At 37.1% G+C, this 13,061-nt stretch overlaps 1 protein-coding gene across 3 annotated transcripts in view; it reads right to left on the bottom strand.

The window, feature by feature from the left end:
- helz (helicase with zinc finger) overlaps window positions 1-13,061 on the bottom strand; it is a 63,152-nt gene that overhangs the window by 28,372 nt on the left and 21,719 nt on the right. For all 3 annotated transcript variants that reach the window (XM_023333727.1, XM_014472058.2, XM_023333728.1), the window contains exons 16-18: window positions 8,993-9,172; window positions 6,498-6,599; window positions 4,626-4,804 (exon numbers count right to left, since the gene is read on the bottom strand). In XM_023333727.1, coding sequence (XP_023189495.1) covers window positions 4,626-4,804; window positions 6,498-6,599; window positions 8,993-9,172 — 461 coding nt within the window. The remainder of the gene's footprint in view (window positions 1-4,625; window positions 4,805-6,497; window positions 6,600-8,992; window positions 9,173-13,061) is intronic.

Genomic DNA, 13,061 nt, shown 5'->3' with positions numbered 1-13,061 from the left:
CAATCAAACTCACAGTGCGGAAAAGCTATGCTGTGATTACAGAGTCCAACCGATTTTTGTTAACCCCCGGATCCAAACTGCATTGAACAGGAAGCCCCAATCCACATGAACACAATGCAGTCCAATAAAAGCTTACAAATAATGTAGAGGAGACGTTAGGGATGGGAATGTTTCCCCCCCAGGGAAGGAATGGGAGATCAATCGGAAGACAGGAGGGGAAAAAATATGGTCCTTACGATCAACATGTTGGCAGACAGGCAGCAAAGAAGGAACACGGCGCTTGATGTTTCACCTTGGAAACGGCTACCGGTGTCGGGGGAATGGATCTCTCTATTAGAGGTACAAATTACATTTTCTATACATAGAAATAATACAGCTAATAATGAAATTTGCTTTTGGAGAAAACAATAGCATGACATTGGGGGCGGAGGAGTGAGTTCATAAGCAGATGTGAATAAAATCAGAAAGAAAAGAAAGCTCTCTCAAATTAAATGGCAGCTGCTTCAATCGCACGCCGCCTTGATGCACCTTAAAACCCTTTAACAGCACAGGGGAGGGTTGGAAAGTCTGGGCAGAGATCTGTGAATGAAGCCACACGAGGTCTTGTAAATCCACGCTTGTAAAAAGTTTGTCAGATTGGTCATAAATTATTCTGTATGTGTAAAATTACAGACCCCGTTTGATGTATTGTGGTTTCCGCTGCACGGTCTGACACCCTTTAGGGCCCGACTTAATATCAGATCAGGGAAATACTTTCTATTTTTTGACACAAGCCTACAGCCTCCAACTACAGACCAAGCTGTAAAATCCCAAAGTCTCACATCCTATAAATATATACATGAACTATAGATGTTCTGTACCAGGCTTGTTTACAACCTGAATCATTTATATTATTTATCTTATACTACATGAGTTTGATAAATATGTAGATATACAGTAGACGTAATCTGACAGGAGGAGTTTATATGTTATACCTGTTTCAGAAATAATAGCCTGATTATGAACTGTTTTAGCTGAACTGAAAGGATTCAGCAAGTTTCAGTCTAAATGTAAGACTTTGACGCCCGTATAAGGCCGTTAAGATTTTAACTTTAAACCTACAAAAAAAACAAATAGATTAAAATAACTTTTTTACTCAATAATTTATGCTTAAGTTATACACACCAGGGTTTCTGTCGGTTTCACCAACTAAAATTTAAGGCTTTTAAAATCTTTTTGAAAGACCATTATGAATGAAATTTAAGACCTGTAACATGACATTATTTTAAAGAAAATTGAATATTTTTGCGATGTCTACAGCATAGTGCTGAGTTTTTCTGCACAGAAAGGCACTAGCCTCGGACTGGTTGGCAGCAGAAAATAAGCCAATGGCAAAGAAGAAATGTCGTCCAGGCAACCAGCGATAAATTTACACTTTAGATGATAAGATGCAAAAAAAGCTAGCAAGCTAACTAACGAGAGTATATTAGCATCTAGTCAGCAGTAGCCTCAACCACCTGATAAATGAAGATGTCTGCACCTTTCTTGATGTTTTGTCAGACAGAAACGTAAAAAAAAAAAACTACATAGATCTACAATATATAGCTCTGCCTTACATTTCACAAAAATCTAAGGACAACTTACATTTTCATGAATTTAAGACAATTTATTTTTAGTCTATTTTGTTAGCATAAGTTACTGGTAGCAGGTTATAGCTAACTATTGAAATCTGCCGTGTTAAGCTGTTCAGGATATGGATTATGTCAGCAAGTTTTTTAAAGAATAAAAATGTTGGTGTTCAACCTGTCAGCTCGTCTTTTTAAGTCTTTTTTTTATCTTCTATACATATATTTTGGAAGGGGTTTAATGAAGAAGAAATATCACAAAATTCCTTGCGAACATTTCTGAAGTCGCACCACAAAATCAGAGAGTTTGATTGCAAAACAATTACAAAATCCTTGCTGTCGCCTAATGAAACAAAAGTTGGTGAGTATGACCTGCCAGCTGATTGATGCATATTTCCCACATATCAATAATCATCTTGAAGGCAGACAGAAACAAGAAATTCTCAGTCCTTGAAACAGAAGTTTCTGTATGGCTTTTCTTTTCTTCGTATGAGGTAATTAAACAAGGCGACTCAATTAGAATTGGGCGATATTCCCTGTGCTGCATCCATCATGTCTAGTTAATGACGCCTATAAATTACTGATACCAGTTTATGCACACATTAACTTTTTGTTCGATGCAAATGATACTCGGCTGGCCACAGTCTGAAGACAGCTTGCAAATTACGCAACACGTTCAAAAGTCTGCGCTACAGCCAGAACTTAAATAATTTAAAAGAAAATGCAGGGCAGTACTTCAAAAGGGGGAAAAAAAGCTGCTACAAAGTGGAATATGAATATAAAAAAAAATTAATTAAATATTTGGCCTGAATTCTTGATCACTTCATTTCCAACAAGACAAATCCTGGTGAAACCATGAGGGACACGATTAAAGTCTGTTGTGAAAATGATGAAATGAGAATTCTGGTAGCAACTTTAGGACTTTTTTTTTTTTTTTGCTTTATTAAATGAAACATGGGGGCAATTGGGATTTAAAAACATGAATTAAACACTAAACTGAACAAAGTTTAAGTTGTCTATTGTCACAACCAGAGTGGTTGGCTTCTATCAGGAGGCCTGTGACTAATATACGAGTGACTGTTAACTTGTTTAGACTTAACACAACCACAAGAAAGATTATTTTCAGTTAATTTGAATGAAAAACGGTTGAAAAACAGCGTCTATACTCCAAAAGTACAAGCAGATTTAAATGAAATAGAATAATCAATCTGGACTTCCTGTAAACCAGCAACAGGTCGAGCGTTTCAGTTGAATCGTTACACGGACTAAACAGATTGTGGCCATTCTGCAAATTAAGAAAAGCCAAAAACAGAATAGTCTATTAAAGCTGCTACTTGATTCCAGGAACACGGTGCTGCTTTTACTAAATGGTTTTAACTCACTTTACATCTGCAGGAAAGAAACAAAACTGAATTATTTTTTTTGCCTCACTTTAAGATAATGAGCCAATTGGAACAGTGCAAATTGTTCTATGCATGTCTGACATCCTGCTTAAGAACTGGCATTTAGAAGAACAAGCGTAAATGTCAGCTTATGGCTAAAATATACTGAATTTGGAGTCAAATAGTTCGAAGTAAATTATCCTTCATTTGGATCTGTTTGAAAAAATCTTGATATTATCAACCAAGTCAAGTTTTAAATTAAGACTAGAGTCTACAAATTTAGGTTAAGTTTTTCCAGCTAACATGATGCAAACTTTGAAAAAAAGTCAGTTTTGGTCCTCAATATCCATATGATGCATATTTTCAGTAGCTAAGATTCTAACTAACGCTCATAAAAAAAATGTGAAAACATAGTAATGAACGAAAAGAAACACAAACAGTCAAGAAAAAGCAAGTCAATCACAACTGATATCAGCATCACACCTTTAAGAGGAATGGCATGCTTTCTGATATCCTGCAGCCGTTCTTGAAATGTATTAAACCCCAATCAAATGCCTTATCAAAGATTGAAGAAAAGTAAGAACCGAGTTTCCATTAGAAGATCCGTTATTGCTACTTAGAAGGCTCGCCGTCCCTCCATTGCCTTGTTTCCTGTCGATTTTCATCACCAAACGCTAGCAGAGCAGGAGAGATGCAACATGGGGTGGGAGGCCTAATGATGTGCAATACATTAGAAACAAGCAGATGGCGTACCCAGGCAAGAGACAAAGCCCCCTCCCCTGACACATTAGTGCCAGTTATTAGCTTGCGCCGACAAATCGGTTTGTTTTCCACAACTTTGGCACAACTTAAATGAATTCCACTCCGATCTCCCAATGCCGACTGTCGAAGTGACAAGAATAACCAATAATGCAGGTCTAATGCACAGAGCAGCTTTTTTGCTGATATCGCCAATTAAGACCTTTTAAGACATTTTTCTGAATAAAAATTAAGACCTATATCATGACAGAGATGTCCAAAAGAAATGAGGTGAACCAAAACTGTGAAAGTTCTGGGATCTTTGTGCTTCTCACATGGAATACGGGTCGATAGCTGGGGAGCCTTATGTTAGCTACTAGCTAGCACGCAAGTATAAGCAGCTTGTTACTGGTAGCATTAACTGGCTTGAGCCACAGAAAGCAATGAGTGATTATGTTTGTGCATGGCTCAAACTTCTGCCTAATAAAAAAAGTCCCATGAGAAAAAACCTACCTATACTATTTGACATTAAATAGTTCAGCCATGACAAAATCAAGATCTGCGATTAACGTATTTAAGGCCAACTTACATTTACTTTAATGAATTTAAGACACTTTAAGGCCTTCATTTTAGATGCACGAATTAAAGAATGCGTGAACACCCTCATAAAGGTGTGTTTGAAAATAGCTGCCGGTTTATTAACAAAATGTATGTCTACTAGCTTATAAATAGAAAAACAAGATACATTGCAAAATATGGCGTAGTTTCATGCAGAGTAGGGAATAAAAACCCCAACAAGTTTTATTATTTCTAAGATGAATGACTGAAGGCTGATGGAATGTCACATAAAACCCCCCCAAACATAACCAACTCCTTCAATTCAAAATTATTCTGGACTCACCAGGCTCCAAATCCAGCTGGCAGAGGTACTGGGAGGTGCTGAGGGTGACCACGACAACACGGTGCCTGAGGATGTCCTCCCTTGTCGGCATCTGGAAAGTGACCTGTGTGCTGGAGATGAGACAGTACTGCTGGACCACCGGGTGGACGGTCTTCACCCAGCGGTTCCTGAAATATACCCTGGAAGGACAAAAGAAGGCGGAAAGATGAGGATAATGAGATGCAAAGTTCTAAGCTATGTTCTCTACAAGAGACTCCACGAGAAAAAGTGCATATTTTAACCTGTATAAACTTTAATTTCAGTGTTGTGCAGAATTAAAAAATAAAAATGGTGCTTTTATGCAACGACAGACAAGAAAAAAACCCAACATTTTTCATGGAAAATATGGGCATGTCAAGACAACCAGGGCTTCTCTACCTCTGGAGTTGCAGAAATATTTTGAAGAAGGGTAAGAAATTGTGTTAGTCGCCTTAAGGTGGTTCAAAAAAAGAAATCTTGTGTTCACGTCCCCATGGTCTGAAAATATCTGCCGTAAGGTGAAAACAACAAAGGTACGCAACAATTTGTGTTAATGCTGATGTATTGGTCTGCCTGCAACATTCAATAACTGTAATTCAGATAAAATGGATTGATGGAGTGCCACACTGATTCACTCCATCCGGGGAAGTCTGACAAAGAGGCCACAGCAGAAATAACTTTACTGGATGTCGACATCAAAATGGCAGACAGCGGAAAAGCAAAAACTACATCTTCCCAGCAACTGATCTAAAATCTGTTTATTTTACACTTATTGTTTAAAGTTTACAGCAATATAATCAGACTGTAGATTTTAGCTTCTTCGGTATTGCTAACACAGTTTCCCCTGTGCATTAATTCAAGGTATATTTGCTGTTTGAACTATTAAAATAATTATAAGTTTTTCAGAGGTCTCAAATATTAGTTGCTTTTAGCTGAAAAAAAGGTCTTTAGAGTTGTTGATATGTAAAGTATTTCAAGATTTGAGAGGAACCACCTCTTTGGCGAATTTGCTGGAGAATTACAGAGCTGCTTCACGTTGTTATGTTATGTTTGAATCCCGCTTTGTACAACCTTGTTTGGACCCAACATTTTTCTTTCCAATAACGAAGTAAAGCTTGGAATGCATTATTTGCTCATTTAATTTTTTATTTATTTAATTTTTTGTTTTTAACAAAGTCTACTAAGACTTGCCAAGATGGTTTGACACTCATGCATACCTTGTGATTTTTGTCTGTCCTTGATCCAACTGTGGCTTTTTGTTTTTGAAGTTGGTACATTTGAATCTTCTGTTAGAAAATAATTTTCCAAATGACAGATTTTTCTGTTTTAACTTGATACACCCTTCCAATTAATATCTCAGAAATGTAGTTTAATATTCTTGTTAATAGAAAATTCCTATCATGAAATAGGAATTCCTATTCCATGAATGGAATAGGATGCATTTGGGGCAGAATGAAAAAATTAGCTGGTAGCTCCACTTTCAGACAGTCTTAGCAATGCTAGTTGTATTAGTCACACCAAACAGCCGATAGAAGTTAAAAAATGTCATCTTGGGAAACTGCAGAAAGCACTTCTTTCACAAGAAGAAATATCTTTGGGTTCTGGAGAATGTTTTGCACAGTGGTTGGACTCTCCCATCATCAATACAGGATCTTGGTGAAAAATTAATGCAACACTAGGTGGAAATAAATCTGTATCTTCCTTAAACTAAAATAAGCTTTATATACCTCAAATTAAACAACACATGTCTGAAATAAATGCAAAATTACAACCAAGGTTGTTCAGATTGCATTAGTTGCGACAGTGCAGGCTGGAGAACAAAGTAGAGGGTGATTGGAGATGCTGCTGCAGTACCTGAGAGGTCTGGCGTGCTCGTTGCCTGCTTCGACATATGGATGAAGATAGTCTTTAATGTAAAGGTCAGCTGCGCTGTTGGAATGAGTGCAGATCAGGACCCTGTAGATACAAAAGAGAAACATCAGCAATAATAAACTACAGTGCAGGAGGATATAAGGTATAAAGTGCCATTTGCTTTAATACACTCAAAACTTATTTCTTCAGTTTTAGAAACTTAAAACTAAAGAAAAAAAGACTGGGGAAGACACGTTTCTCATTTAAAGATGGGGGAAAAAAACACAAGCCAAGCAGTACAAGAGCATTCTTGAGATCTTCAAAGCCAGAATTGGTACAAAAGTAAAGACAACAAAGACTTGGGAAAAGTTCTGTGTCAGAAGTTTATGACTGCATCCACCAATACAGGAAAAACAAACTGCACAGCAAACGGGAAAGAAAATCACGGATAAGGAACATAAAAACACAGTTTCTCCAGGTTAAAGTTGATGAAATATTGACCATCAACACCCTGAACCCAAGACAATACACAAGCTTAAAAAATTTGAAGTAACAAATTCCCAAAGAGAATACGCAAGAGGTAAATCTGATTTAATGAGAAAAATTCCCAACCAGTTTCTGCACATCTAAAGAAACGAACTTTACAAGAGAAATGGGACATTATGTCCTTTACAGTTAAGTTATTTTCTGTTTGTCATCATATTAAGTTGGACAGAATTATTTATCGCAGTGATGACACGTTCTACATGTTTACATACCTCATGAAGTAAGAGAGCTGCAACAAAAATTTTAACAAAAAGCTAGCTAGCTACCAAGCTAGCGAGGTATGTTAACAGCTAGTTAGCCGCAACATTCAACATTTTGAGTAACAGAAAGCAACAATATCTGAATGCGACTCAATTCTTGGCCAACAAAAGTGTCCTGTGATTAAAAAAAATACATATAATGTACAGGATTAAATAGCCATGACACGACAAAATTTAAGGCCTGTGATGAATGTATTGAAGACCAACGTAAACCCTCCATACCCAAGTAATGACTATTATATTACTAAACTTTTTAAGGCCATTTTTCTTTTGTACACCCTGCTCTCTTATTAAAAAACAAAGCGTAAGCCACTGTTATGGGGGCGACTGACATATTGCATTCATTTTTCATAAAGACTAGCAAACCATTTACCTGATGGTGCTACATCGGTTTCTTTCCAGCTCAAGAAACTCTAGAATGTCCTGCGGGCAGAGTCACACGGAGAGCCGGCTCCGTAATGAAGAAAAATGCCAGTGAAGAAGCTACATTGTTGTACATCACTGTGGGGCCTGCAGACGTGGCGTAACTTCACTGACTGGCTCACGCTGCACATCAACTTCCATTCAAGGCCAGGGAGCGAACCGTAATAAAAGCCAATCATGTGCATCGAGGACAAATGACACATATTCGGCCAAATGACCAGTGTGCTTTTCTTTAAAGTGACAGAACACGCAACAATGGAAAACAAAGCGAATCACTCAGCACAAACAGGACCTTCGAGACACATATACATACAGCTGAGTGAACAACGCCACATCTCATTTCTTAATTGACCTCACTTAAAATTTGACACATTCATGTGCCAAGTCCCTAATGCTCCAACTGTTGGAAAGCCCAGTAATACAGAAAGACTTTTCAAACTCCTTCTAATAATTTGGTAATATTATAAGGTCTTTGGTATTTTAGCTACCCAGTCAATACGTCGTACAACCATATTTTCTTGTAGTACCAGTAGGGTTATCCATTTAGACACTGAGGTTTTGATCTATTCTCTATAAAACACCCCAAGCTCAGTGAGACTGAATACAATGTCTCTAAATATAAACCTTTCAAGCTGCCATAGATTCTTAATTGGATTTAAGGCTTTCTCATGCAAGGAGTCTTAAAATACAACTTTTACACTTCTGATATCGATATTGCAGCTTTGAGCATTGGCCGATGTCTATATCGACCCAATACGATTTCAATGAGAGTTGATTTTGACACTTCAGATGAAGTATGGGAGAGCCTTAACACTAAACCAATTCTATTGTAGTTCTGGCTGAATGTTTTGGCTCCTGATGGAAGGTGAGTCTAGAACCAGTCTCAAGTATTGAATAGTCTCAGGTTTTCTACTGTAAACAGCTCCATCCTAAAGAAAAACAATGTCGCCATTTGAGCACCTTACGTACGGCAAACCCCAAATAGAACTGTTTTCTTATTAGTTCTATAATACATTGCTTTCAGCAGCAGGTTTTGTTCTGCCACTTTTGCATAAAAGCCAGAATTGTGGAGTGCACAGATTCTCCTATCTTGCTCGGCAACATCTTGATGCTCTTTCCACAGACTGAACAGCGTCTCAGTGGGATTTGCTAATTAATAATGCATGAGAATCTAGATTTTTCTGTGAAATATCAACACTGGTCAAAAGTTTTACATATAAGTGAAGGGATCCCAATGCAAGCCAAAAAGAAAAGAGGCGAGATCTGTACCTGCTGGTGTCCTGGCGAAGAATGTGTTTGACAGCCTGTGCCAGGGTGAAGGTCTTGCCGGTACCATAGGGCCCAATGATGAGGATTGGGGGAAGAGAGATGGAGATGGGTGTGGTAATGGCCAGGATGGCCTCTTTCTGCTTGGCATTCAGACGGGGGTCCAGCTGTTCATCCCACTGCCTGAAATAAGAGACAAACAGAAACTCATTTTAACATTTTGTCTCAAACTAATTGTCCTAAAATATTCAAACAAATTGCAACAAAGAGCAACTTTAAACCCTCGAGGCAGACCTTATTCACCTTTTGACCAAAGGAAAACATATTATTGTTCTGTTTCTACGCTATGTCTGCACCAACAGACATTTAATTTAAGTTGAAAATGGAGCTGCGTTCGATCCACTGATCAACTTATACCAGAATAAAACCAGTTTCAGATTTATGCGTCAGTAGTCAAACATCCCACACTAATTAGCTGCTAATATATCTGCAATCATTATTATCTTCACATCAAACAAAAAGGAGGCGGTCGAAAAACACTGAAGAGAAGCACCACACATTAACAGATAAATAGAGGTATGTGTGTCCGAAACAGCTGTGCGTGCGACAGCAGACAAACTTGTGAGTGATGGGAGTCGCTGTGGATGTAGAGTGTGTGTTTGTGTGTGCCTGTCTCTACACATTAGTGTCCTCATTATGAAGGCTGCATCCTCTGAAGCTGTGAATCCACCAACATCAATTGATTGAACTCCAACTGAGACATAAATGAGGGTCTCTGTGTGTGTTTATACAAGATCAAGGTATAATGTTTGGAGTGGAAAAAGGCCTAACCTTTATTAACATAAACAACTTACTTATTATGGGTTTGATCAATTCTCTTCTGAAATAAAAATGACTCATTTTACAGTAAAATTGTAATAAGATTATATAATTAAAATGGCATGGTGCGCATGGGTTAAGCACAACCCACATAAGGGAGGTCTTAGTTCTCGATGTGGCTGTCACAGGTTCTATTTCCGGCCTGGTGACCTTTGCCGCATGTCTTTCCCCCCTTCTCTCATTACCCAATTTCCTGTCAATTGACTATCAAATAAAGGTCTTTTAAAAAAAGCTTTTAAAAATAAAAAAAATGGCATGACAAAAATGTATACCCCATCTACAAAATCAACCAGAACCTTCTTGCAGTTCCTGAATTCCTTTTTACATGTTTTGATTTGGTGATGAGATCCAAGTCTTACAGGTTACAAGCTCCTCTTGGCATCACACTGACCTCTAGCTTCCTCCAAAAGCTTTAAATCTGATTCTCAATCAGAGAATCAGATTCCTTCTGTGTTGTTCCAACCCATTACTACTTCCAGTAATAGCAGAAAATTGTTGCCAAAATTAAAACCTCTTATGCAAAAGTGATATTTGTAACTACTTGGCTGTAGTCACAGGTTTCATAAAGACTACAGCCAAGGGGAGGCAATGAGTTTGATACATATGCCTCTCACGCTATGGATGCTACTAGAAGTGCTTTCATTCCATCTAGTGGTCAGAGTGTGAACTACATGTGGATTATGAAAATGGAAGTGGGATTGTCTGATAAACTAAACAAATAATCTTAACTTTGTGATAGATTGTGCAATAATATATATAGGCCTACTAAACTCTTCTATAACTGATGCATTGTAATGGACTAGATGTGGCCAAAATTCTAAAGTTTCTAACTTGGGTTTGATGCATTTCAACGATATTAGGCAACAAAGGAGTGCAAATGGGCAATACTAGTATTAATAAGCAATATGCAAAATGTAGGTATAATTGTAGAAATGTTATGTCATGTTAAGTTCTGTGCATGTATTTCAGTGATGCACCTTTAAATCAAAGGATTACATTAAACTACAGGAAGAATTAGGGACAACACAATAGTCTGTATTAGAAGGGTCAAATCATTGGCATGCATCAAGAACAACCAGGTTATTCTATCAATGGTGATTTTTTTTCCCACTTTCCCATTGGTATAGAAATTTTCTAAGATGAGAAGGCCAAATTTTATCACAGGGTGAAAATTCATTTTGTGATATTGCAATTGAAGGGTAATTTTATACTTATGATTTCAGTTGTCTTTGGCTTTTTGTTTGTTTGTTTGAATTTTGGATATTTATAATATCTTCCAGTTTCAGTGTTATTTGTTCATTTAGAAGCATACATTTATTCATCTTTGAGAGAACATACTTGCATTACTTAAAAACTGTCTCAAATTGACAACACTATGGTTTATCGCAATAACTTTTGGGAGAATTTATCATCCAGAAAAGTATGCAATTGTGATGGGTGATGACTTTTTTTTTTTGGCCAGACAGTGTGTATATACTGTATTAATTCACTGTTTCCAGTACACATACGTCTAAAGACTTTATATATGTAACTGGCAGTAACTACAGATAACAACCAAACTGTAAAGTAGGACAGATGAAAGAAAGGAATGAGAGACGGACAGATGGTGGGTGAACAAACAAAAGATGCGATGGACGGATGAACAGAAGAAAAAAACTGTCTAAGTTGCTTAAAGAGAATCATTAAAGACCTGATGTGGTAGAGAAAGAGGAAAGGGTGACATCCTGCTGTGAATTTCTTTGTTTTCATACAAACAAAATAAAACTGCTGTGATTGGAGCAACACATATAGGCCGGAATAATTTAGGTTTGGAAACTTTTAAGAGTGTTTCAGAACTCTGATCATGAAAAAACAACAAACTTGTTTTTAGTGAGGTGAATAATTCATAGACAACAAAAACCCTTCAGGCTTTAAAAAGACAACAACAAAAAATTGAACCACAGCTGACAAAACCAAGTCTGTAGTGTAAAATCTTTATCTACATTTAGTGAAATATTCTCAGATCTACAGTGGAATCAACTCAACATGAAAAACCTCTGCAGTGGATAGTGCTAAACATCTTCCAAGTTACAAGGACTAAAAAAAAAAAAACATGATTAATGGACAAAACATTCATTTTAAGCATTCTTACTTTAACTTCTTCTTTATTATTGTGATTGAGGAGATAATCTATGACAAACTGTGCTAAAGTCCAAATTATCCAAAGATTCTTGGATATAACATTATAAAAAGATGAGATTTTTAAAGTGTAATTCAGAGAAGCTTGTGAAGCTACTCTGAATTACTGAATTTTAGTGGCTCTGAATTACAGAGCAGCTTCACAAATTATTATTAAATAATAATTATTTAATAATCCCTTTTTTGTCATTTTAAAAGGCTAACAACCCAGATGTGTGCAAACAATCAAACAAACTGCTTGTATTCAGCCGAAGTTCCTTCAAATCAAGTTCACTCCTCCTTGCTTTAATCAGAATTTCATTTCTAACTCTGACATAAATCCTATTCTAGAGTCCTGAGAAGAAAGGCTGCTGCCAAGAAAAACTCACAGGGATTATATTTGACTTTGTCTCTTGTCAATAAAGATTACTGCGTCTTTTCCCCTCACCTGTCCGACATCAGAGGAAGAAAAACCGTAGAAGGGAGCTGAAAGCTTTTCCGTACGGCCGGCGAGTCAGCAAGGTGACGGATAAGCTCTTATCTCTCAAATTGAGGTGACGTCCCCTCAGTGGAAGTATTTGTCAAAACTTAAATGACGTGACGGTATTACCAGAGTTTCTTTATAATAAGCACTTTTTATGATTGGGTTCATTTACCAAGATAAAAACAGACATTTTCTGAGAGCACATCGTTCTTTCCTGCCGTTTATAATAACATAAATGGCAGATGTTGCGTTTTCAATACAACCGGAATCCTCCTATCAGCTGAACTACAACGTAAAATATTTTTCAGCTTCATCGCTGAACCAATCAGCTGTGCATGTTGACTTTTAGATTCAATATTCTGTTAGCATCAGCAAGAATGCTTTAACATAGAGCACGAAAGCTGTAGTAGTGAAAATTACCAAGTTCTTTTTAACGACAAAAATAAAAACTTGACAGATTTTCATATTTTTTGATACAAAAAAATACTTAATAAGCTTAATTTATAAACTGCAGAGGACCAACTGAATGTACAGCAAACTGAGAAAGGGGGG

This window comes from Xiphophorus maculatus, chromosome 5 (genome assembly GCF_002775205.1).
Source record: "Xiphophorus maculatus strain JP 163 A chromosome 5, X_maculatus-5.0-male, whole genome shotgun sequence".
NCBI lineage: Eukaryota > Metazoa > Chordata > Actinopteri > Cyprinodontiformes > Poeciliidae > Xiphophorus > Xiphophorus maculatus.
The sequence above is the reverse complement of the archived record's forward strand: the minus strand, read 5'-3'. Positions and strand labels throughout refer to the sequence as shown.